At 45.5% G+C, this 27,387-nt stretch overlaps 1 protein-coding gene across 1 annotated transcript in view; it reads right to left on the bottom strand.

Annotated features, from left to right (window-relative positions):
- Window positions 1-1,354: 1,354 nt before the first annotated feature.
- SYNDIG1 (synapse differentiation inducing 1) overlaps window positions 1,355-27,387 on the bottom strand; it is a 62,894-nt gene continuing 36,861 nt past the window's right edge. Inside the window, exon 3 of the mRNA XM_061990825.1 lies at window positions 1,355-1,548. Within this exon, the coding sequence (XP_061846809.1) occupies window positions 1,390-1,548 (159 nt within the window). The 3' untranslated portion in view covers window positions 1,355-1,389. The remainder of the gene's footprint in view (window positions 1,549-27,387) is intronic.

The following is a 27,387-nucleotide window of genomic DNA, read 5'->3' on the forward strand; positions in this document are numbered from 1 at the left end:
CAGTGAGTAATAAAATGCTTATTGTTTTCATCAGGTTTTCTCTCTCTCTGTATGTACATATATATGTAGATACATATATATCTATGCAAATACACCCTTGGTGGGATGAAACAGTACATCTGTAAGACACAAAACTCAGAAAGGTCGACTAAGGGAGGAGTAAAGAAGAAAAGAAATGTATTGTTTCAGTCAGTGAAGTCAGGACAACACTCAGTTCCCTCAGGACGTACCACTGTGCATCTTACCCAGGGACACGCTTGTCTCTCCACGGCTATGCTGTGTCCCTGGTCCACGGATGAGCTGTGAGCTTGTCATCTGAGAGGTCTTCTTCACAGGACCCCAGAAATGTATGAAGCATTCCTTCCCCTGGTTAATTCCCATGCTTTCCCATGATTTTGGTTTCTTAATTTAAAATGGATTAATGTTTCAGTTTGCATTTGTTTCCCCCTCCTCCCCAGGGTTTCTTGCACTGACTGCTACGGAGGTCTCCACGGTGGGGCAGAGCGACCCAGACGAGCGAAGTGCCGCTATCACCACGGGGCCGGATGGAGGAATTCATTTTGACACGGATCCTGTGCTGCTCCCACCTCACACTCAGTCTGTGGAGCCAAGTCATGCAGCAGCCTCAGCTGGTCTGCATTGGATGAGCCTATGGGTCACATCTTAATCCAAAAAAACAAGGAAAGGAAAGGAAAAATATTCTTTATTTCCTTTTCTCCTTCCATGGAAAGCTACCCAAAGAAGAAGAGCAGGCAACGCCATTCCACGCTGAGGTCTCTGCTTCACCCTTAGTTAAAAGAGTCCTGCGTTCAAAAAAGAAGAAAACATATTCTTCCTCCTGTTGCTCTACTGCTCTCCCAGAGAACCAGCCACTGTCCATGCTTTCCCACATCTCAGTGCCGTGCTTAACAAGCAAACTAAGCACAAGCTCATGCTGGCCGCAAAGTCCAGGTCACTGAGAAAGTTTTGAGAGAATACCTCAGTTTGCCAGATGCCTGTAAACACCAGATTGCAAGCCAGGTAAAGGCAACATACTCCTCTCCACATCTCCCCCAACTTACTTCTTTTTTTAGGTTTCCTTCATTCCTTTCTTTTTCTTTTCTTTCTTTCTTTTTCTTTCCTTTTTCTCTCTCTTTTCTTTCCTTCTTTCTTGAACAGTGGTTTGTGAAGAGAAGCAAGACTTGTGCATCACAAATGGTGGAACTACTCCCAGCCCAGCCAGCTTCCCACCCTACAACAATGCACAAGCCCACCTTATCCTGTACCTGCCCCTAGAAGATGTTTCTCTCTTGATCTTTTTTTTTTTTGGAAAAAACCCATGCAGTCTGATCTACTGGGGAGTTCTGCAGCACAGGCACTGGGTGGCTGGTTCTCCCCCTTTCTTGAGGCTCATAAATGATTGTTTTTGGACAGATAGGCAATAAGAGCCACAGCCACCCCAACGTAGATGCCAGTTCCGATTGTGATGGACAGGACAGCCAAGAAGAGGGCTCGCCGGGAGCTGGAGCTTGCGTGGTGGAAGTCTCCCTTGGCTACTGCTTTGTTTGTCTGCAAGATATACAACAACAACAACAATGCAATGTGTTTATTTGTTTCACCTGGAAATGAAGATGTGATGTTCACATCTTGGCTGAAATGTGATCTTGGGATATGACAGTAAACTTTGGAAATCAGATATTTTTTTAGTTGAATGAGGTCATTTGCACAATTAGGATGATGATGGAACCAATGGCATCTCAAGTAGTACTTTTAAGTGTCTTTAAGCTTAACCGTATCCTAATATTTAATACTAAACATCACAATGACTCCTGACATGGCTCAGCCTTCCCTGAGAATGTGGACAGTTGGGCTATGAGCCAAGGTTGACTATGTTTCCTTCAGACAGAGCAACAACCCTGCTTCTGTGAGGTGCCTGGATTCCAGCCTGGCTGGTTGCGGTAACAAAGTGAAAAGCCCTCTAAAAAGTGCCACTTGCACAAAAACATGCTTCTAAGTCAGATGAAATGGTTCCTCTCTTCTTAAGTGGACAAGGACAAGTAGGGATGAATTTCTGTTTCAAGTGCAGTGCTTTTGAGCATACTGACCTCATGTTAGTCTGCTCATACACGGCCTCAAGTTGCACCAAGGGAGGTTTAGATTGGAGATGAGGAAGAACTTTTTCCGTGAGGGCTGTCAGACACTGTGCCAGGCTGCCCAGGGCGGTGATGAAGTCCCCATCCCTGGAGATACTGAAAAGCTGTGTAGCTGAGGTGCTGAGGGACATGGGTTAGTGGTGGGCTTGGCAGTATGAGGAGAGGAGTTGGACTTTATGATCTTAAAGGCCTTTTCCAATCAAAATGACTCCATGATTTCATGACTAGGTAGAACAACTGGCCCAGATTCACCACCTTGCAGAGGCCAGACACCTCTGGGGGTGTGCTCCTCTCAGCCCCCCCTTCTCAGCTTCAGGCAAAAGCCAACAGTGGTGGCTGTGATGGCTGCATCTGGTTTAAGTTGGATGGACAGATAACACAAGCTATAATGACTATAAATCTTGCTCAGCAGTTAAGGGCTGAGTTGAGCATGCACTGTCCAAAATATGGCTAGCATGCAAAGACGAGTCAATTCTGTCACTTCATAAATAGTGGGCAGCTCAAGGCTGTCCATCGAGCTCTCCCATACAGCCCTGGGCTGCGTGTTGGGCTTTCTCCTTGAGCAGGGACACTTCTCAAGGTTACTCCTTGAGCTTGAGAGAATCCTTATTGCATCAGCTACTGGGTAAGTGAATGGGGAACAAGCATGCTGAAACTTTGAAGTCTTAGCTAAGTGACAGAAAAGATGGAATGTGCACATATAATCCATTAGGTGTAAACCACTGATCCAGATGCACTTTTAGACCCCAAGGATTTGTCTGATCCTCTCCTCTATGTAGTAAATACTGTGTGAAACATGCCATCACATCTTGTAAATCACTGTCACATTTACTATCAACTCTGTTAAATAAATAAATAAACATATAGTTACTCCTCTCTTATGAGTGAAGTATGTCACTCCATCTGTGATAACACCACTTTGCATCCACCTGAGGCCTGAGCTTTAGAGCAGGACAAACACCCAGGAAACCAGAGCTAGCAGACACTCTTTTAGCTTTGATTCAGTTGAATACTTGCACATACGAGCAGGGAAGTTTGCTTGATTATCAGAGGGATGACACACATGTTTAAATCCTAATCTGATGTAGGGCCATTGGTGTTGGATCCACGTTCTTTTCTCTTGGGGGTGGTGCATTCAGCTGGATGTGTCAGCTGGAAGAGGAGTTTCTGTTTTTGATGGTGTTAAAGTGTCTTTTTTATCTCTTGCTAATGGTTCCCAGTAGCTCAGAAGACTAATCCAAACCTCTGGTAATTGTATTGCATCTTCTATGTAGCTGTGAGCACCCAAGCAGGTGTCTTCAATTCCTTTGGGCTGGAGTTCCCAAATCCCTTTGTCAGGCATTTTGGCTGGAGCAAAATAAACCTCGCAAAGTTATAGGTTCTTAGTACAGATGTCAACAATGAGCATAGAAAGCAGAATGGCAGCTGGCTGAGGATTGTGTCCTGTGATGATCCCACAGGTGCACTGACATCAATGGCAGAGCCACTGCAGAAAGCTCCACGTGGAGTTTGAGTAGCATTCAAGTATCATGTACTAACACACCCTTCCAGGTACCTTCGAGCCCAGGACCCAAGACAAAAGCAAAATCCCTGCTCAGGACAGGCAAAGGACTGATCTACCCGTTGAGAAGACTATTTGATGCTGTTTCAAGTGGGTCTCAGTCTCGCAGTGTGATGAACAGAGGATGCTGTTTTTATAGAACATGGTGCGATATCAGCAGGGTCACCCAGAAAGCACGAACAGATTTGTCACCTACATGAAAAATCTTGCAGAAGCATATGAGCTCCATAAGTTCTCTGACAGTCTTTGTTCCCTCCTTACAAGGAGTGAGGAATTTGTAAGGCCTTAATTGCATTTCTCCTCAAATGCTTGATTTTGCTGGGACATTTTCTGCTTCAGTGTCATCTACTGCTCTATTTTTGTCTTTTTTATTTTACTATCTTGCTACTCAGAGCAATTTACAGCAGCCAAATGACAAGCTTCTATGCTAAAAAACCCTGCTTCTGGCCTTTCTGTCAATGACTTTATCAAGAGAACCATCTTTTCTCATTCATCAACCTAATTTTTTAAGCATAATGCCTTATAAATGTTTCAGGCAGAAACAATGTCAAACAATACCTATTAAAAGACAGAAAGAGACTAGGCTATGGGCATAATTTCAAACCAACAACATATAAACAACCTCCAGGTTTACACCATGTATCACATCCATCAGCATAGATGGGGAAGGCAACCTATTTGTTTTGCAAAAGATGTCTGGCCAGGCCTCTCATCAGGGTGACCAGGAATTTCATTATCTTCTTGTCTGGGACATTCAAACATTCAAAAGAAGAGCCCTGTCTGGAAAGATGCCAGGGGTTTTGGGAACAATTTGTTAGGGTCATTTTAGAGTCCTGGCCAGGAAAACAGAGAAAGTCTTAAGAGCCAGTTGCTCTGCTCCCCTCAAAGATTTTCTTCAAGCACCTCCTATCCACCACAGCATCAATCAAAGGCTTGAATAGAGAGGCTCCTATTCACTGAAGTTAGGTCAAATTGGTCAGGCGAAGGTAAATGCACAGCAGTGAAGCTCTATGAGCTTTTAGCCAAACTCAGGTAAACAGTTTCAACACCCAAAATGGAGAGAAAGTTTGAAAGTGCTGGAACATTTCCATCTGACATTTCTGAAATGTTGTGCTGTGGAAAATTCTGCAGTCTTTTGGGTTGACCTCTTTTAAATGAAACTTCACACAGTTGAAAACCAGTATATTTTCACTTAAAAATAGATGGAAACTCAAAGGGAAAAAGAAACCATTAACCAAAATGTCAAATAATCTGAAAACCTGACAGTATGTCTTGATTGGATTCAATAAAAGAGGTCGGATCTACCCAAAATGACGTGTTGAGCGACCCAAAGGAACTCAGAAGGCTGATTTGTCAAGTACTAATAGCCTTTTCTCTTCTGATAGGATCTCCAACCAAGCGACAAACCTGCTCACAGAGAATGGCTTTTTTTTTCTTGATGACCTATGGTGAAAATCCAGCTCCTCATTAAAATGTTCAGCCCAGCCAAAACCAGATGCTGCTATAGTCCCATGCTGCTATAAGGCTGCTGAATTTTGCAGCTCCTGTCATTACAATATAGCTTGATTTTGCTCAGGGAACAGGCCTGAACTTTCACAAAAGTTTTAGTTTCCAACAAATTACCTAATCCAGTGTGGGTTTGGAGTTTGTTTTATTTTTTATTTTAACCTAATGCATATTTTGTGACTTGGCAAAATCCTCCCATGTGAAATTGTGAATAGAGAGTTCATCAGTATCGGCACGTGGGAAGGACAATTCTGTATTCCTCTTCTATTCACAGAGTCACAGAATCTTAAGGGTTGGAAGGGACCTCGAAAGATAATCTGGTCCAACCCATCTGCCAGAGCAGGGCCACCTACAGTAGGTCACACAGGGACTCATCCAGGTGGGATTTGGAATGTCCCCAGAGAAGGAGACTCTACAGCTCATCTGGGCAGCCTGTTCCAGTGCTCCCTCACCTGAACTGGGAAGAAATTCTTCCTTGTATTTCTTTGGAACCTCTTATGTTCCAGCTTGTACCCATTGCCCCTCGTCCTATCATTGGACATCACTGAGAACAGCCTGGCTCCATCCTCCTGACGCCCATCCTTTATGTATTTGTAAACATGAATGAGGTCACTCCCTCAGTCTCCTCCAAGCTGAAGAGCCCCAGCTCCCTCAGTCTTTTATCAGAAGGGAGATGCTCCACTCCCTTCATCATCTTTGTGGCCCTGTGCTGAACTCTCTCCAGCATTTCCATTCAGAAAAGTTGAGACAGAGAAATTGTCACAGAATCACAGAATGGTAGAGGTTGGAAAGGACCTTTAGAGATCATCCAGTCCAAACTCCCTGCTAAAGCAGGTCCACCTAGATTAGGTCACACAGGAATGTGTCCAGGTGAGTTTGGAAACCTCCAGAGAAGGAGACTCTACACCCTCCCTGGGCAGCCTGTGCCAGGGCTCCCTCACCTCAACACCAAAGGTGTTTCTCCTTGTGTTTAATTGGAACTTTCTTTGTTCCTGCCTCTTTCCATTACCCCTTGTCCTATTGCTAGATAAAAAAAGGGATGCTCTAACCTCCTGACATCCACCATTTAGGTATTTGTAAATATTAATGAGATCCCCCCTCCGTCTCCTCTTCTCCAGACTAAACAGCCCCAGATCCCACAGCCTTTCCTCATAAGGAAGGTGCTCCAGGCCCCTGATCAACACATAAACCATTCTCCACCAGCATAAGACTATTCTGAAAGCATTTGCTTATCACTAAGAAAAGTCTTTGTTCCTATTTGGGTAATTAGCAGAACTATTCCATTACGCCATTCCATGTCACTATATGCAAATTCCAGCAGGTTTAAGCTAAACAGATCTGGAAAATAGTTATGACACAAAATCCATTAAAAACAATTTTAATAGCATCTGGCAACTAATAAGAAGTTTATTTTTGTTAAACAGGGATCAAATCTTTGATATCCCTCTGCACTTTGAGGATGTCCTTTTGTTGTAGTACCCATCAACAGCTTCTGATCCAGTCCATTTGATGCTCTGACACAGAGAAGTGACACTTCCTTTGGGTGCTTCCACACCAGGGTTGCCTATGCTCTGGCAAACTCCATGTGGGAAATGAGGACAAGAAACACCTTGTGTAGATCAGAGAGCCCAGCGAGATCCAGTCTCACCAGCTTTTTCCTTGATTCGGCAAAAAAGGTGAAACCAATGACCATCATACCTCCAAAAGAAACCAAGACATGTAAATGCAGATGGCAGTCAGGCTGTACCAACTGTCTGTACCAAGGCTACTGTTATCTGAAAGATAAAACTGATCTACTTAGAAGGACTGGTCACAATCAACCACCACAGACAGACAAACAGATGCTGCAATTCAAGTTTCCAGAGCCAAAAGAAGTGCAAGTACAGAGAACAGCGTATGTTGTGGAACCTTCTCGGTAACAGCTTCCAAACACAGCACTGCACCTCAGGCATGAAAAGAAAGTCTTCGATCTACACATGTTTTTGGGTCAAGTGATCAATGTTTTCACAATGCCACTGTGGTTAAAATTCCTTGGAAAAATAAAAAACCCCCATCCATTTTAGATACTTAAGGAAAGGAAATTGTTTCAGATAAAAATATTGAGTAAGGAAAATACTCCATCCAATTTTGATTCAAAATGAGGTCACATTTATGGTGTGCTAGTCTGCAAACTAGTGCTAAGCAGGATGTGTTAGGCCGGTGCTGTCTCCACTTTCACTCAACAGCCCCATCCCAGATGCCCACAGTGTCTGTGATGCACATGCTCTGTGTGGATCTGGCTGCCACAGGCTCCCCAGTCTATGCAGAATCTTTTCCTGAGATGACAAATCCCTGTATCCATCCCGCTGTCTCTCCTCTATTAGAGGTGGGAACAGGGTAAGGGGTACCACCAGTGCCCTTGCCAAGCCCCTGGGGCTGATGTGCCAAAGGGTCCCAAGGCACTGTTTGCCCAGCCATTCATATCCACCCTGGATGGATTTCTGTTAAGTTCCTCTTTGCAGACTCAGCTCAGGACTCACCAAGACTGAAGAGCATAACTGCTGGAGAGCAGCTCTGCAGAGAGAGACCTGGGAGTCCTGATTGATAATAAACTAACCATGAGCCAGCAATGTGCCCTCGTGGCCAAGAAGGCCAATGACATCCTGGGATGCATCAAGAAGAGTGTGGCCAGCAGGTCAAGGGAGGTTCTGCTCCCCCTCTACTCTGCCCTGGTGAGGCCTCATCTGGAGTCCTGTGTCCAGTTCTGGGCTTCTCAGCTCAAGAGGGACAGAGAACTTCTGGAAAGAGCCCAGCACAGGGCCACCAAGATGATCAGGGGACTGGAGCATCTTTCATATGAGGAAAGGCTGCGGGAACTGGGGCTGTTTAGTCTGGAGAAGAGGAGATTGAGGGGTGATCTTATTAACATTTATAAATATCTAAAGGGTGGGTGTCAGGAGGTTGGGACATCCCTTTTTTCTATAGTAGCTAGCAACAGGACAAGGGGTAATGGGATGAAGCTGGAACACAGAAGGTTCCACTTAAACATAAGAAAGAACTACTTCGCCGTGAAAGTGAGGGAGCCCTGGCACAGGCTGCCCAGAGGGGTTGTGGAGTCTCCTTCCTTGGAGGTCTTCAAGACCCGCCTGGACATGTTCCTATGCGACCCGATCTAGGTGACCCTGCTTCTGCAGGGGGATTGGACTAGATGATCTCTAAAGGTCCCTTCCAACCCCTACCACTCTGTGATTCTATAATTCTAAGGCAGTGCTAGTTGAACTAGCTTGTGCTAGTTCTTTGCCATTTCTTTGCCCTGAAAAGTAAAGCATCAGCTGTGAACATTACTGGGCTAAATACTCAGCAGGTGTCAGCCAGCCTATCATGCTTGGCTCTGGAGGGTAATGCAGGCAGGACTGGTGCAAGAATGAAGATCCAAGTGTCCTACTTACAAAGGGTTTGATTTACCATAGCCTCTTCAAGCTAAGTGCCTTAATTTAGGTAGTATGGAATACAAACAACTAATTCCAATGGGCTTAAAAGTGGCTGCAGAAGTAAGCACTTTTCCCAATCAAAACTGTATTATCTGTGGAGTTTTACGGTACTTTTATTCATTCACTTCTTCCCTTCCCTGGCAAGACTGTGGCTGGCAGCCAGATGATTGATGAACCAATTTAATACAGTCGTTGGGCAGCAACAGGACCAACAGGTTTGATAAACAGAGCAGGGGACAAGTGCAAAACATGGGATGAATTATGAGTCGGGGATAATTCATCGCACAGCACCAGGCAAGTGTACAGCCAGAAGATGAGATACTTCTCTTGCAAAGGGTTTGTGTCCCTGGACTACCCCTGCCTCTTGCTTTTCCCTTGGTCTGTGTCCTCTGCATTCTCAGATATGTCTACCAGCTTGTCAGCTACTGGCACAGCTTGTGATGAAGGCTGGGTACTCCAAAGCTGAAAACAGAAGCTTGAGCAAATACCACGCCCCCCCTCCTCCACCCAATCAATTTGCTCTTTAGAAGGTTTGGAAGTTATGCTACGAAAGTGAGGAGTAGCAGGGGAAGAAGGGGTTAGGAGATCTGGAAGGTATATTTTAATTTAACTAACAAACCGAACATCTCTTTGCTTAGAAACACTTTCAAGGAACTTCCCTGGAGTTTCCACTTGAGCTTCTGCAAAACATATTCATCATGTGTCTGGGCTGCATGTTTTATAGACTGAGAGGAGAGGAATGCTGTACCTCCACAGCTGCAAGACCAAAAACTTCTGCTGCATCCCACAGTCATTCATATATCATACTCACAAATTACCTCCTGGTACGCTATGTCTGGAAACAAGAAACACATTGATCACAATTATTAATCCTGTCACATCTCCCTGAGGCTGGAGCAAGAATGGCTCCATGCAGGAGGAGAAGAGGGTATCCCAACCACTTCAGTCAGGTGATGGGAGGATTTATTTTCATTTCGTGGGAAGAAAAGGTCAGCAGGAAGCAGGGATGCACAACCTCCATGTAGCCACTGGCCTAACTTCAAGTCTTACTTCTCCAAGTGCATGTAAAAAAAAAAGCCACAGAAGAAGGAGTCACACAGAAAATGCTTCTGCATCTGCATCTTCCATCTTTCTCTAGGCAAGAGCTCTAGCTACTTCTTTTAACTTGAACAACTTCCACTTCTGCTGATCTCAAATTTCTGGGCCGTTTCTTCCACCTTCAGGCCTCCACCACTTATTTTCCCTGATGGTGGAAAAAAGACTCCAGAATCTTTGCTAAAGATATAGACGGGCAAAGGATTTGCCTCTGGACCTTGAATGACAGCAGGGAGGTGCCAGTCAAGGGGGAAAGCATGGAGCTGGCAGACAGCCAGTGTAGGGACTGGCATGTGGCAGAAGAGTTTTCAGTCCTGAGGAGAGCATCAAAGGGATCGGGGAGTCCCATCAAACAGCTCCACAGGCAGAAATGGTGAACTGAATAAATGGCAAATGGTTCTTTGCTCTGTCAGGCTTTTGCAAATTCCATAATGCTCATAGTATAATAGAAACTTCAGCCTGTGGCAACTTGCCTTTCAAGTACCAAAGAGCTCTTCTGGAGGTTTTCTATCCTTTCTGCTGGGAAGCTGGGCCGGGAAATGGTCGTGAGTCTCCAGGAGACACTCCCTGTCTGGAGCTTACTGTGGAAACAGCGAGGAGCAGGTATCTCCTGAAACAACACTTCTAAACAGATACACAAACCTTCTAGACCGAATGCTGGACTTAATCTTTACTGATGCTTCCCTCTCAGGGGAAGATATTCCAACCTAGTCTAATCTAGCCTTCAGACTGCAGTGTTCTAAATCAATTGCTGGATTATCTTCAGGAAATTCCCATCCATGTTTCAGCATCGATAGGTAGAGATTAGATAACTTGCTTGGGATTGATGCCTTTCTTTCTGTGAGGTATCAACCTGAGCATTTAGAGGAAAAAAAGTATGAGATCTTGACCATACCCTACTCTCTCACTATCTGGCAGCACTGAGATCCAGTTGGGATGGCTGATAAGGAACGTACTCTGGGGCAATGCTGAGATACTATGAGTAGTTGGGTAGGTGTGACAAAAGAACAATACAAAGATGTCACCGGAGTTTCATTAACACATGGAAAGGGGATAGACTGCCATATGCAGTTGCTGCTTCTCCTTGGCTGGAGGCTCTGGCCAGATGTCCTAAGTGCTCTGCTGCACCTCAGAGTGACAAAACAAAAGCCAGTCTGAAAACTTCCCCCCGAATGATTTCTTTGAACAACAAATCCTCGTTCTAGTAAACAGGCTTGTGCCTTCAGTGGCCAGAGCATGGCACTATGCAATGTGACTGCATCGCAGCAGACACCTGTTGCTTCCCATCAGCAGCCCCTCTGACTTGCCTCATCCCCTTCCTTACCATGACAGCTCAGCAAAACAGTAAAACAAACCACAGGCTCATCATGGTGGAAGTGGGAACAACCACCTGAGTGAAGGCAGTGAGAAAGGACAGGCTGGTGACCATCCTGCAGTAGTTTCTCATATTGCACTTCAAGTCCTTGTGTAGTTTAACCTAACCTTTCTTCATCCAGCCCTCCAAGTGGCATTTCCTTCTTAGTGAGCATCACCTTCTTTGCCCTGCGACAGCATACGAACTTCCACCCTTCCCAAAATCCTACCAAGCTCCTGAATTACGATGTGGCAAGTGAAAACAAGTGGCCAAAGTAACGGGATATCTACTGCCACCAAATAAAATGATGCTTTGCTAGTGGAAGGGGAGGTACTGGGAAGAACATTTATTCCTGAAAACCCACGGAAAGCTCAGTAGAAGTGATTGTGAATGGGGAAGAAGAGAGTGTAATGGAGATCAGCACGAGTCTGCCTCTTCTGCATCATCGGCTTTCATAACATCTGGGTTTCAGCAGTCGGATCACTTCAGCATCAATGTTTTCTGATGGAATTTGAGATTATGACGTAGGCCAGGACGTGATTCAGCCCCTGGCTGGCACTGCCTGGAGCGTTTGATTGTGTATTCAAGTGCAGATAAAACTATAAATGTCCGAGCGAGATTTTGACACTTGGAAAAACAAGAGCATAATAATGAGAACAGCAGGCGCAAAAGGCCTGAATGAGCAGAATGCAGAGAGATGTTTTTAGACAATCTCTGCAGCAACAGCAGTTCGTTTGATTGCACTTGAGAGAATGAGACCTCAGCCTGTAACACGAGGGCAATTCTGTTTTCCTGGCATATACAGGAATTAGGATGTTTATGGTAAAGAGGATGCTCTTTCCCCTCTCCATTTTGGTTCCAGCCCTTTAAGCAGATGTTGCCATTCTGTGATGAAAGAGAAGAAAATTTGGGAGAGGTGATATGTGGTGAAGCTTAGTTTGCACTTACACAGACATGTGCCTGTGCAGACTTAACACACAGCTGACAGTGCTTTGTGTCCACACACATGGATGTACACACGATCTGCCTGGATGCAGCCACTCACATACCACTTCGGTTAATCAACCAATTATTAGTGACTGATTCAGTCCCAAGGGGCTCCTTTATTTTTCCTGTTTAGATGGTTGTTTGTTTCTTCTTTGTGTGAAGACATTGAGTTTACTATGTGAGCATTACTCATGAAGGGGAATCTGGAAGTGATTCCTATCTTTTAGGTTCCATTTTTGTAAGTGGCAAGAAGTTGCCATCAGCTTGCGGGACATTACAAAGTATTTTTTGCCCATGATGCCCTCACCCTGCTGCAGGATCTGTATTGGGACTGATTGGACAGTGCCACAGAGGAGTCTGCATTTCAGAAATGTTAAGGGTCTCTTGATATTGCATCTGGTGTACAGTCAGCAACAGAAGTCACTAGGAGGCTGTGGAGTTTTCACTTTTGGGAGATATTCAAAACTCCACTGGACATGGTCCTGAGCAACCTGCTTGAGCAGTCCGGGTAGTCTAAGATGACCTCCACAGGTTACCTCCAATCTTGGCCATTCTGTGATTTTGTAAAGATCTGACAGTTGTACCAAGCTGCACAAAGTGTTACTCAACTGTTAATTTGTTTATACTCAAATATGCCTAGAGAAATCCCCATCTCTGTTTCACAGGCAAAAACAAGGCTTTTAAAGCCCTGTGACAGCTTTGTTGAGGACCTGCTGCAAACAGGTTTTGGAAAAAGCTGCATTTGTATCCTCCTCACACTATGTTGTTATGTAAGGTGTAGAGAGTGGATTATCACTGTCCACATCCAATCCTACTGCTCTGTGACACTCCAACTCCATTTGTAGCTTGATGCAGTGTGTGGTCCCTGCCTGACAGCTGTGGATCTCAGATCTCACTGTTGGGAACTTTTCTGTCCCTGAGGACAGCCACATGACTACCACACCAAGATATGTGGGTACATGCCTCATATGGAGCACAACATTAATCCCCAGCTCCAAGTTGGGGGCTCATCATTTGTCCCAATCTGTTGTCGTTCAGGGTAGCTGAACAGGTCATTGTGCAGTATTATTGCAACTCTAAATGTCCACAGTACCAAGCAAGAGGAACATGGCGAGGCACCAGCACTGTGCTGTTTGCTGTGGCCTCTCTTTCTGTTGCTCTGGTTCCTTCTGTCTGCCTCTGGTCTTCTTCCTCATTTGTCATAGGAGAAAGACCATATCAGTGGGTATTTATATTCCCTGCAGTGGCCCTGGTCTCTCTTCCCTCCAACCTTAATCACACAGCAGAGGAAAGGGTAGAAGATGCTGCCCAGTGCTGCCAGAGAGGATCTCAGGCCTTGACACCCACCTCCCACTCTGGGAACAGACAAGAAAGGGGTCCTGGGAAAGGAAGGTGGTGGGGGTTTTTGCTTTGAGCACCCTGAGCCACATTTGGGCGAGGACAAGAACAGGGAAGAAGAGTTACAGACAGACAGGGCAGGTTTGAAAGTGTCTCTGGGGTGGTTTCTCCTGCTGACAGCAGCAGATTTGATCAGAGAATGAGGTTCTCCAGTTCTGAACTTTCAATTTTCTCACCTGCATGTGCTCCTCTTTGAGCTGAAACTAAATCTCAGGGGTTTAAGTGAACTATACAATATCCTATCTAGTAGGCCTTTAATGATTTTTGAGATAAGATTAACTCTTGAGGTGAGATTCACTCCTGTTGGTTGGTATCATTAGCTTATCAGTAGCTTTCGCAGCTTCGTATTACAATCACCCACAACTTCCCTAGATGTAACCTGTGTTACACTGTTCTTTATCTACTCCCAATTCCATATGTTGAGGACATTCAGAGTAGCTCTTTTTGATCTGTTGTTGGCAGACCTTGGTTTCCTCAGGACAGTTTTTTTATGCCTGGCATGTGGGGTGAGCACTACATCAGTTAAAAGGAAGTATCTTTAGAGGATTGTTCCTTGGGATACGATCTGCCAGGCCAGTCTGCAAACTGCAATTCCTCTGATCCCCACCAATGCTGTGGTGGCCTCTTTCTAATCAGGAGACTCAAGCCATGCTGTTTCTGAGAAAGTCTGTCATTTGATATGTTAACTAGAACAGTAAGAAGTTATCAGGCACTGGAGACTCTGCAGTATCTGACAGTGAACGTGGAGTAACTTAATCTTCTTCCTTCAAGGAATATGTTTACCTTGAATTAACTCAGCTTTTTGATAGGGTACCTCCACAAAGTCCATAGAGTCACCAACAACAGTTGTCTCCTTCACGAGACCCTTTCTCTCCTTTCTATTCCTTCTACATTCTCAAAGTCCACAAACCCAACAGAACCAGGAACAAAACCCCAAAATTGTTTTTTTTTTCTCTTGCATTTCTTCTGTTCCTCTTTAAATCTTAATGCTCTTTTCTCCCCGTCTCTTGGAGAGGCAACACAAGTGATGCAACTGGCTTTAGCCAACAGACACATGGGACCTCATGAGCAGAGGGGTGATTCACATGGAACAAGAACCCTGCTCGTCTGAGGCACTGGATGCATTTTGTTGAGTGAGACAGGAGGAAAATGCCTGACAAGCACATGCTGGGAGAAATTTTTTCTTGGGTTCCCAGCAAATTTAATCCAACAGAAAAAGTCCTGGGGGCAAACAAGAGTCACAGGTTGTGCATGTTTTAACACATCATCTCTCAGCATGACAGAAAGTTTAGTGGATTTGTTTTGCAACTGGAGACAACAGCAAGTGTTAAGAGCTTGATGATCCTGCACCACTGTTGCAAGAATAACTTCAGTGGAGATATACCTTGCTTAGAGTTCAGTCTAAAGAAAACATCACGGGGTTGCTTTTAATTTCTGTGTGGTCAGAAATGAGGCCAAACTGAAAGAAACTTTCCTGCCAGTGCCAGTTGACCAGGTTCTCAGACCTTTGGAGACATTGGAAAACATATTGATCCAATGGGGCTAAAGAGCACGACTCAAATTAATGTATTTCTGAGCTTGCAAGAAATACTGCTCTGGAAGGAGTATCTGTGTCTCTTACATATTTCTCATTGGAAAATGTTTTTTTATCCCTAGGACCAAATGCCAGCCCAGGTCAGCTCAGTAGGGCTGCTGTGACCTGTGTTGGCTGAGGACTTATATCTGAATAGGCAGACTGTAAGGCTTTGATATTGAGGAGACTTAGAAGTCTAGCTTTGCTTGTGCTGAGGAGTGCTGCTGATGAGCAGAGACAGAGCATTCTGTTGCACAGAGGACTGGCATTAACCAATGTCTCTCCAACCACTCCATCCTTCACTCAGGTCCCTTGGTTTGATTTCTATTAAACCATAATGCACATTTTTTATTCAGATCTTTGAATCGGGCAAACTGCCTTCATGTAAAATCAGGGAAACAGGGACAAAGAGGAAGAAGTGGCATGATCCTGCAAGAAAAGGCAGAGCTGAAGCAAACTCAGGCTTCTGAAAGGTATCCTGATGTCACTAAGCTTCTTTTAACATCAATCAGAAAGAAATCTAACTAAATCACAAAGGCTTCAGAGAGTGTCTACACATAGTATTTGCTGGATTAACTATATCGCTTTAAGAGGCAAACCATTTTAAAATCCCAGAGTATTTTTTATCAGCCAGCTCTGCAGTAAGTTAACTTCCAGAGTACGAATGAGGCAACTCTTCCTTGTGCAGAAAGGCTTTGGGTTTGAAAAGAGGCATGGTTAAGAGCCTCCAGAGCACTGACTCAGAATTAATTTGGGGTTTGCTGTTAGAGGGATGCATTGGAAACACTGAAGGGACAGCAACCCCTCCCACCCCCAATCACACCTTGCAGAAATGACAGATAGCTTGTGTGTCCACGCAGCTTGGATGGTGGGAGAGCTGCCCAGCATGAGGAGTAGGATGGGCTGAGCATCCCTTGCCTTCTCCCCTGTGGACAACAAATGTATGCCATCATCTACAGGAGCCCTACTACTCTGCTTACTTGATGAGTAAACCTGGTCAACGGACTGAAAAGTTATCAGCAAGGGCTGATGGACAGATGGACATGCAGACAGGTAGTTACAAAGACCACAAAAAATTAACACACACACACACACACAGTGCAGATTCCTCTAGTGTATGGGTTAAGTGTGTATGGTAGAATCACAGAATAGAATCACAGAATGGCAGGGCTTGGAAGAGACCTTCGGAGATTATCTAGTCCAAACTACCTCCTAAAGCAGGACCACCTAGACCAGGTCACACAGGAATGTGTCCAGGCAGGTTTGGAAACCTCCAGAGAAGGAGCCTCCAACACCTTTCCAGGGAGCCTGTGCCAGGGCTCCCTCACCTCAGCAGCAAAGATTTCCCTTGTGTTTAAGTGGAACTTTTTGTGTTCCAGCTTCATCCCATTACCCCTTGTCCTGTCACTGAACACTGCAGAAAAAAGCGTCACCCTGTCCTCCTGACAACCACCCTTTAGGTACTTATAAATGTTGATGAAGTTCCCCCTTAGTCTTCTCCAGACTAAACAGCCCCAGTTCCTGCAGCCTTTCCTCATAAGGAAGATGCTCCAGTCCCCTGATCATCTTGGTGGCCCTGTGCTGGACTCTCTCCAGCAATTCCCTGTCATTCTTGAGCTGGGGATCCCAGAGCTGGACACAGGACTCCAGATGAGGCCTCACCAGGGCAGAGTAGAGGGGAAGGTGAAGCTCCCTTGATGTGCTGGCCATACTGCTCTTAAATGCATCCCAGGATGCCATTGGCCTTCTTTGCCACGAGGACGCATTGCTGGCTTATGGTTAGTTTGTCATCAACCAGAACCCCCAGGTCCCTCTTTGCAGAGCTGCTCTCCATCTGGTCCTTGTATAGGACAGAGCTGTAAGACAGCTAAATAGCAGTCAGCCATAAATGAGATCCCCACAAACCTCTGATAGTCTGTTTTCCCCAGGGCACACCCTCACAGAGCCCAACACTCATGACTGGGAAAAAAAAGGATTCAAGCTTCAGCCCCTTCTCCTTCTAAGAACCACCATTCCCCACCACCAGCAGCTCCCTACTCTCACACCCAGCACATTCCTGTCTCCTGACTTTGGCTCCATGCCCAGATGACAGTAGCAAACCCAGCAGGGTGTCATGAAAGTCTTGTTTCAGGTGTTTTAAAGGTATGGGATCCACTGTGGGCAATGACATAGAATGGCCCTGGGTGAAGTTAACTCTTTCTGGTAGACACTTAGGTATCTTGCTTTGATTTTATAGAAAAATCAAGTTTTACCTTCCTCTTCTGCTTACGACGACTAGCATATGCTCCTTTCATAAAACAAAATGTCTTGTTCAAGTAGAAGTTTTCATTTATCTGCATAGGCTTATTTTTCTTTCTTTTTTTAATGCTCGATTCCCTAAAAACTGTTGAAGAGAGGCATGAAGGACTTTGTCATACCCATATACTGCTACTTCTGACACTGGAGATGTGAAACTGCATTTTTTTCTGTTTTCCTTTTTTGAACTCAGCATCAGAGTGCTTTCTTTCAAGGGACTGTTTCAAAGGGAAAATTCTAGCAGAAGCTACATTTCTGAATTCATCACTGATGTTTTGCCAATACACGTATCATGGACATTATTTGGGAACATCATGAAAGTATTACAGAGGTAGATGTTTGTTCTCAAAATCCTCTCTTCTCATCTGCCTGTGTCACCAGTGGAGGCAGTTTATTGGGTTATTGGTCCGACCCAGAACTTTAATCTATTTTTAGGAAGGTTCAGCATTCTTGGTTTATAAGGCAGGGCGATATGCTCAGTTAATCTATTATGCTAACATACTATTCCTATATCTACTTAACAAAGGACTGTTGAATGTGCTGACATAAAAATTGCACCTATCTGGTGAAAGAGCTAAAGTCAGTCACCACATTTTGATCAAAAAAATCTCTTTACTCTCACCTGAAGCACACAAACAGACCAGTGAACTACTGGCTTCCTTAAGCTTTCTACTCAGATTTCTGTTCCCATTTTTAGAAGAAACTTCTGAGCTGGTAACAAGTACGAGAGTAAGGCTGTGGATCTTCTGCCTTTCTGATAGACATGTTTCCTATAAAACACATTGAATTAATTTTCTCTATCTTCTCCTTTTTTTACGTGTTGTCACAGTGTTTACAATAGGTCGTGTGCTTACATGGCAAAAAATATATTGACTGAAGTCCCGTGAAAAATACTACTGGAGGTAGAAACTCAGAAGGAAAGTTTTAAAAGCTCTGGAGGAGAAGATAAGGAGAAGGAGGAAATCTTTTAATAAATTTAAAACATTTCAAACTGCATTAAAGATTAAACAGAGATACAGTCAAGGGACTGAGCATGAAAAGTGACACTTCCTTCTGACCAAGGGCAGAAGGATCAAAATGTATGTTGAATACCAATATGTGCTGTCAGAAATTTTAAGTCATGAAAATTCATTTTAGCATTTTATATAATTAGTTTTGAAACATTTCACATTGCTTTTGAGCCTTTTTTCCCCATCTATATGTATATCTATATCTACACACACACACACACACACACACACATATTGAAAGTGTAGAGTCTTGCATCTGGGAAAGAATAACTTGTTGTACCAGTACAAGTTGGGGAATGAACTGTTAGAGAGCAGTGTAGGGGAAAGGGACCTGGGGGTCCTGCTGGGCAGCAGGATGAGCATTGAATCAGCAATGTGCCCTTCTGACCAAGAAGGCCAATGGCATCCTGGGGTGGATTAGAAGGGCTGTGGGCAGTAGGTCCAGAGAGGTACTCCTCCTCCCGTCTGCTCTGCCCTCGGGAGACCACATCCGGAATATTGTGGCCAGTTCTGGACCCCTCAGTTCAAGAAGGACAGGGAGCTGCTGGAGAGAGTTCAGCACAGGGCTACAAAGATGATGAAGAGAGTGGAACATCTCCCTTCTGATGAAAGGCTGAGGGAACTGGGGTTCTTCAGCTTGGAGGAGACTGAGGGGTGACCTCATTCATGTTTACAAATCCATAAAGGGTGGGTGTCAGGAGGATGGAGCCAGGCTGTTCTCACTGGTGGCCAATGATAGGACAAGGGGCAATGGGTACAAGCTGGAACATGAGGTTCCAAAGAAACATAAGGAAAAACTTCTTCCCTGTTCAGGCGAGGGAGCACTGGAACAGGCTGCCCAGATGGGTTGTGGAGTCTCCTTCTCTGGGGACATTCCAAATCCCACCTGGATGAGTCCCTGTGTGACTTACTGTAGGTGGCCCTGCTCTGGCAGGGGTGTTGGACTGGATGATCTTTCGAGGTCCCTTCCAACCCTTAAGATTCTGTGATTCCATAACTGGCCATTATGCGTTCAACTTCTAATTGCTTTTCAGTGACAAACACATGTTCCTTCTTCCATAAAGGTGACCTTTTCTGAGGCAGCTGCTCCTCCTGTTGGGGTTGGGGTGGCCTCAAGCAAACAAACTCCTGTGGCATAGTGACCCTCCTCAGAAGAGATGGTCTGAACCTCTGGGGACCTATTGTGCCTGCAGCTGGATGCAGACTTGAGGCTGCCTTTGGTACCTTGGAAAATACCTAGGCTAGATGGGAGATATTAAGAAAATTATTCCTGGCTAGGCCACTTGTACTGTGCGAGAAACCTGGAAACTGCATTAGGTGATGTGATCACTGCAGTACAAAGAAGATATTCTCAATCCTCCATGCCTAGCTCCCAAAACAGTTTTCTTCTCTGGAGACATTCCAAACCCACCTGGATGAGTTCCTGTGTGACCTACTCTAGGTAGTCCTGCTCTGGCAAGGAGGTTAGAAAGAATGAATGAAGAGGAAATAAAATAGTACACCAAGACAAGCATTCTACCCAGACATCCACCAGCATCTACTAATGCCAGTAGCCCCTCTGCACAGGATCATAAAACTGGAGGACATGCTCACCTCTTGATTCAACTCCACACTCAGTAGAGGACTCAACAAGATCTCAATTTTCACTATGGGGGAAGTTCATCAGCTGACATGGAACAAATCGTTTGTATTTGTCACCATTGCTGTTGGCATGGAAATAGAAGGTCTAACCTTGTATTAAGTTGTCAACAGCCTGAAATGACTGCTCTGTCTTTCCTATGAGTCAGCGTCTGCAAGACAAGAACTCCATGTTCTCCAACAGCAACACATCGCAGGGTTGTCATGCCAGCAGATACCAGCCCCTCATCTCTTCTGCACAAAAGCCCTCCCTCCTGCAACTTTATGGCAGATAATCCTACATTTCAAAAGTGCTGGCCTTCACCTGTGTGAGCAGTCCATCAAAGGGCTTTATCTCGACCCTTGCTCTTCCCCTGTAGACTTCTTCCCCTTTGATCTCATGTTACTCATTTTGGCTCTTGTTGCCTCCCACCCTCCTGGTTCACTCTCTCTTTATTCTATCCAAACAGCAGTCCTGCTTTTCTGTTTTGTAGACATTATCTCCAACCCTTTTAAATGTGTGCAGGCTGTCTGAAGGGTAGAAGGTGCAGTATGTTGAATTCTCACTGAGCATTTCAGCAGGAGAAAAGCTCTTTGCAGAGCTGGAGTGTGGGTGTACAGAAGATAATCAGGCAGCAGCACTACCTTCCCAGGGGTGGGCAGCTGGAAAGACCCCAGCAGCATCCAGAGTGAGCTGGAAAGGCTTTGCTCATGCTTCTGCTGCACAGTAAACAGAACAGAAAGCTGGTGATAGATCAGGGGAGCTCTCAGAAAAGCCGCTGCTGAGGAGTGAGTCACTTACCTGAGCACTAGCAGCCTCTCCCAACCCAGTTTGTCTGCTGGCATTACAGAAAGACCAGCAAGACTTGCAGTGCCTTAAGCAAAAGAGTAAGCACGGGGGGCTCTGCAGGTCTCACAGCTCAGAGCTGCTGGTTTCACCTCCCTGATGACAAGAATATCTTGCTGATGTGCCTTCATTGAACCAGAGTTAGCTCTTATTCCTGCCTGCAGGAAGAAAGCCAACTGGCTTGACACATGTATCTACAAGTATTTTCTAGCTTTAGTACTCTCTTCCTCCAGCATCTTCCTAATGCCTGCAGTAATCACCTTATAATACTGTATTCTGGCTGCAGGTTGCTCCCTGAACCTCCTATTGCCATATTAAAAGAAAGGAGCAGGATTGGCCAGAGCTGCAGCAATTCTTACATCGGCGAGCCAAGACCATTCTATTTTTGATTCATGGGGCCCTCAGTCAGAATATTTGCTGCTTTGATGGTAACTAGTGGAAGGAAGAGGCCATCCCAAAGGTCTCTTCTCCTTTAACAAACTGTTCCAGAGGGGTAGGGCTCTTCCTCAGTGGAAATGCATTAGCATACAAACAGAAGTCCTCATTGTCGATCAGGGAGAGCAGAGATTGCTAATAAAGATCCTTCTTAGTGGCTCTGAGAGGTCCTCAACAACGTGCCCAAGTTCTTTTTCAACATCAAATTATTCCAGGGTGTGCAAACAAGAACATGAAGTCTGCTTCTTTTCCCTTGCCCTTTCCTTCATTCTGTTGCATACACACAAGCAATTTAATTGGCATTGCCGCTTCTGCCAAACCTAATGAAAAGACGAAACTCAGGAGCTCCCCTCTGCAGTCAGATGGCTTGTCTAGCAGCAGGCAGGTCCAGCCTGAGCAGTGGCCATTGCACAAGCCAGGTCTTTGTCAGCACGAGGGGGATGTATTTGTCTGCCTGTCCCTGTCTACAGCATGTCCCGTGCTGAGTGGGGCCACTGTGGAGAGGTGAGGAAGGCACAAACACATTCACTGTGGGAGAACCCACCCGTAGGCCACACTCTCTTTCTTGAGAGGGATAAAAGCTTGGTTGAGCAGAGAACTTGTTCTATGAAGTGCAAACCTCAGGAGGCAGATCAGGGTCCCTTTAATTTGAAAGGATTTTGCTTCTTGCTCTCCAGTCCCTTCCCTTTAAAGTACTGTAAGCAGAGGGTGCTGCCCTGGGCATCAGGCAGGATGACAACCAATAGAGAAAAAAGTCCTTTTCACATCTAAAGTCCCTTTAGTTTGGTCATCTTGTGTCCATGACTAGTCCATCATATACAGGCAGGCAGAGGAATGCTATAATCACAGAATCACAGAATCTTAAGGGTTGGAAGGGACCTCGAAAGATCATCCAGTCCAACACCCCTGCCAGAGCAGGGCCACCTACAGTAGGTCACACAGGGACTCATCCAGGTGGGGTTTGGAATGTCCCCAGAGAAGGAGACTCCACAACCCATCTGGGCAGCCTGTGCCAGCGCTCCCTCGCCTGAACAGGGAAGAAGTTTCTCCTTATGTTTCTTTGGAACCTCATGTTCCAGCCTGTACCCATTGCCCCTTGTCCTATCATTGGCCATCGCTGAGAACAGCCTGGCTCCATCCTCCTGACACCCACTCTTTATGGATTTGTAAACATGAATGAGGTCACCCCTCAGTCTCCTCCAAGCTGAAGAGCCCCAGTTCCCTCAGCCTTTCATCAGAAGGGAGATGTTCCATTCTCTTCATCATCTTGGTGGCCCTGTGCTGAACTCTCTCCAGTAGCTCCCTGTCCTTCTTGAACTGAGGGGCCCAGAACTGGCCACAATATTCCAGATGTGGTCTCCCGAGGGCAGAGCAGACGGGAGGAGGAGTACCTCTCTGGACCTACTGCCCACAGCCCTTCTAATCCACCCCAGGATGCCATTGGCCTTCTTGGCCAGAAGGGCACATTGCTGATTCAATGCTCATCCTGCTGCCCAGCAGGACCCCCAGGTCCCGTTCCCCTACACTGCTCTCTAACAGTTCATTCCCCAACCTGTACTGGTACAACAAGTTATTTTTTCCCCGACACAAGACTCTACACTTGCCCTTGTTGAATTTCATTACAATTTCCCTGCCTAACCCTCCAGACTGTCCAGGTCTCATTGAATGGCAGCACCACTCCCCCCAGTTTAGCATCATCAGCAAACTTGCTGACAGTGCCCTGTGTTCCCTCAGCAACATCATTAATGAATATATTGAACAGTACTGGTCCCAGCACTGACCTCTGAGAGACTCCACTAGATACAGGCCAGTATCTAGACTCCACTAGATACTAGACCCTGCCCCATTGATCATAAACTCATAAATCAAAGAATCACAGAATGGCAGGGGTTGGGAGGACCTTTAGATATTATCCAGTCCAAACTCCCTGCTAAAGCAGGACCACCTAGATGAGGTCACACAGGAATGTGTCCAGATGGGTTTGGAAACCTCCAGAGAAGGAGACTCCACACTTTCCCTGGGCAGCCTGTGCCAGGGCTCCCTCATCCCAACATCAAAGAAGTTTCTCCTTGTAGTTAAGTGGAACTTTTTGTGTTCCAGCTTATGTCCATTACCTCTTGTCCTGTTCCTGGAGACGACAGGAAAAAAAAAAAAAGCCATCTCATCCTCTTGATGTCCACCTTTTAAGTACTTGTATTAATGAGATTCCCCCTTAGCCTGCCTTTGTTTTTCCTGCAAAATCCAGTTGAAAACTCTTCATGCTTGTTAAATACAGGATGCCTCTTTTAATGGTAGGAATCAGCATGCCACATTACTACAGCATGAGGTGTCATCCATCAGCAGAGCTACTGCCTGACAGCATGGGAGTCAGTGTCCTCTGCCTGCCCCAGCTTGCAAGAATGAGTGGCCAGGGACAAATGTATCAGAGGGACAACTGCTGAGGGACAACTCAGCCTGCATGATGGGCTGAGGTAACGGGCTTTACCTCAGCCTGGTGCAGGCTGGGAACCTGTGTTCCCCAGGATCCAACAGGTTACTGGCCACAGATCTTGAATTTGCCCGTGCCAGGGTTTTCCCAAGAGCTCAGCTGGCTGGGGACAGAGAGAACAGATAGGCAATGCCAAACTGTTGTTAAAACCTGCCTCCTGAGGGGGTTCCTGAGCAAGAGCAGAGTAATGAAGGAAATCTGGTCTGCCCCTGAAGACCAAGTCCTCAGAACTTGCTCCGAGCAATTCCTACTGCTTGTTGAGGGGAGATGAGAGGCACTAGGTCCGTCTGATTCATGTAGATGCAGTTTTACACCAAAGGACATGGGAGAAGATGGGCCACATACAGAGGTGGTAGCAGGTGAGCAGGGTGAGAGTCTGGTCTGGATGGGAAGGTATAAACCATCTGGATGCTTAAACCATCTTCCACCGTGCAATGGTGGAACTACAAACGGAGGGTTGCACTAGTGAGGCACAATGTCTGTCCTTGTCTGAAGTTTTTGTTGCATCTGTCCATCAGAAGATTTCAGCAGGAAGTTGTTCACGTGGGGAGGGATTTGATAATCAATTATTTCAGAGCCCATTCACTCTTCTCTCCTCCTCCCTCTTCTTGCTCTCTCTTTCATATCTCTGCCCCACTGGGCTAATACATTCTTCATTATTGAAATATATCCTTTGTGAAAATATTCCACTAAAATATTCATGAACAAGTGTTTTCATTATTTGCTCAGTGCTAAATGACAGCTATGCAGCCAGAGGTCTAAGGCAACCATCTGCCTTGGTGACCAACACTCTCTCACTGTCTCCTCCTGTTTCCTCTCTGTCTCTTATTTTCTTCTAAGCTGTAAGTCCTTAGGGACAGGCTTATTCACTTTTCTTATAATTGCCAAGGTGTTAGCTTTGATTTGCAGAGTCTCTAGCACAACAGGGATCCTTGTCATGGACAAGTGCTGGTGGCAGTAAGAAAAATATAGATGTTATCAAGAGCATCCTAGTACACCAAGTTAATTGTCCACACTTTTCTCCTTCCACTAGAAAACAGCACAAGGCCAAGCTCTAGCCCTTTTTGGAACAGGATACAAATGTTATTACAGAGTGCTCTCTGAGTCTTTGTTCTCTCTCAATTTAGAGATGAGATTCTCACAGCAGCAAGGATGCTGGCTGCAAAAACACTCTTGAGTATCAGGCAAGACACATTGCAGGTTTGCTTACATTTCTGTCTCCTGCTACAGAAAAGCTGCCTGCTGATGGAGAAAATATTTAATTCCAGTGTAACTAGAGCTATTTCTGTAGAGTGGAGTTACCTTGTGGTTCCTCGTGCAAACAGCAGCACCATGTGCAAAACTTTCAGCGACGGGAAATCACTCGGAGGGTACAGCTCTACCGCTCCTGATAGGAGTGGGTGCTGCCTGACTTTGTCCCTGACTACCTCAGCAAATGACTCTGTGACATGTCAAACCTCCAGCTGAGATAGATTTAAGACATGTTCTGTTGGTGTCTGCATGCTGGAACGTGAAGAGCAGTTGAGGAAAGTATTCACTTGAAGGAACCCTTTCAGCGGATGTGAGTGAGTACGTCCCAAAGGCTGGTACTGGGCAGAAAGAGGGACTTAAGTGTCTGGAGAGAGACTTCTGGGATGATGAGGAAAGAGTGGAGTGCCAGGAAACAGTTGGTTTAGAAGTCAGAAGACCTCCTGACATCTCTGGAAGGTGGTGGGGAACAGCCACAACTGTTTGTGAATTTGTCAGCCTGAGGCAGCAGGACAGATTTCTTACCAGTGGTGATGTCTCGGTCTGTGCTGGACTCCAGAGTGAGGTGGATGTGGCCCCTACTTCTCCACTGTACTACCTCTCCTCTTGGCCAGGACTGCAGACTGAATTTTCCCTTCTGCAGTTCAGTGTAAGGTAACATCAGTAACCTGGAACTTCACTTCAGTGGAGCACAACGGACTGGAGAAAGTGCCCTCCAGGCTCCTGGGAATGTAGATATGAAACTCAGCCCCAGATAAGGCCAGGGATGTAGTGATGGGCATGAGTTATCAAGGTTCATACAGATATGTCTTCTGCTGGACTAAGAACTGGATGAGATACTGTGTGTGCAGGATCTTCACAGGGAAGGAGAGAATATGTGCATGGTTTTGTGGATCAGCCAGGCAGCAAAGGCACACTGCTAAGCTGTTCACAACGGCACTCTCGAGTGTGTTTCAGTTGCCATCCCTGCTGTCAGAGCAATTAGGCTGGGTTACTTCAGTGCTCTTTAAAAATCACACCTTCTCTTTAATTTCACGTGAGAGAGAGAACTAAGGTTCTGGCCCTTGCCCACAGTAAGGAAAGTAATGAAAGGGATGTGTACAGCAACTTGAGGCTACATTACTCTCTTCTCTCAGACTCCCAGTGCTTTTGGAGAGTCTTAGATTATTTCCAGAAGAAAACACTGGGTTTCTGAAACACCGGAGTGCTAGTGCAAGGGTATATCTTCTCAGACAGTTCTTTGCTTTGTTTTTACCTCTCCTAAAGGTTTCACTTTTCCAGAAATGCTATTGGGAAGGCAAAGCAAGGGAGCTATGCTTATTTGAGCAGAACAAAGTCGATTTACATCCATCATTGTGCTGTCTCCCTGACTTTCATGCAGCAGCACCTGACACCTCTACGGTATTATGGCCCTACACACAACTTGGAGAGAAGGGTATGAATTTACATCACCAGTCTCGCAGCCCTTAAGAAATTTTTGCTCTTTGATACATGCCAGCAAGAGGGCTTGTGAGGCATGACTGGCTACAAGTGGTGTCCTGAGCTCAGGCTTTCTCCCCAAGATGTCCTGTTCAGTTCTGGCTTCTCTGAGGTCTGATCTGAAGCCGGGTGAAATGGATGAGACACTTCAGAGTGGCTTGAGAAACTTTTAACAGGTTGATTAGAGAATCTCTTTAAATCTGATTCCTCAGAGAGGCCCTTTAGATGCAAACTCTTTTTTAGGTTTGTGCCCAATTTGGGTCCAGCTCTGTTGATTTCTTCCAGCTTTTGTCTAGAAAAATCGCTATTGATTCTGGCTGGGATGGCAGAGAGGAGCTGGCTGAGTGTACGTAAGAAATGATAATCCTCTTGGAGCTGTCCATGTGTGACTTCTACAGTCCAGGATTATATGAGAATGCCTTTAGTCTTCAGCTCCAATGCTAATTTCTGCCTTCTTTGTTCCAGCTGCTGCTTTCTAACACTGGATTTCGTACTTCAGCAACTGCAGGCTAATTCAATTACAGACAAGAGCAGTGCTCAATTTTCCCCTTTCTACTAAAGAAGTGCTTTCCTTTCAAGGCAGAAAGGGTGGCATGAAGCTCATCCATAACTGAGCCTTGCTGTAAAGGTTACTGTAACATGTTATTAACTTCTTCATGTCCTAAGGATATTCACCTAGGCAGAGTATTTCTCACACCCAGTTTATTTCTTTACTTCCATTAACATCTACTGTTGTGCTTGCAATTTCCAATTAAAAAATTCTGACATTTACAATGCCTTGTCCAAAGAACAGAGACATCTGGGGAAATATGGGGGCTGTGGAGTGGGGACCTGATGTGTTTGCATGAACATCTCCACCTACTGAGTCTCAGTGAGCCCTTTTTCTGTGATG

This window comes from Colius striatus, chromosome 2 (genome assembly GCF_028858725.1).
Source record: "Colius striatus isolate bColStr4 chromosome 2, bColStr4.1.hap1, whole genome shotgun sequence".
Lineage (NCBI taxonomy): Eukaryota > Metazoa > Chordata > Aves > Coliiformes > Coliidae > Colius > Colius striatus.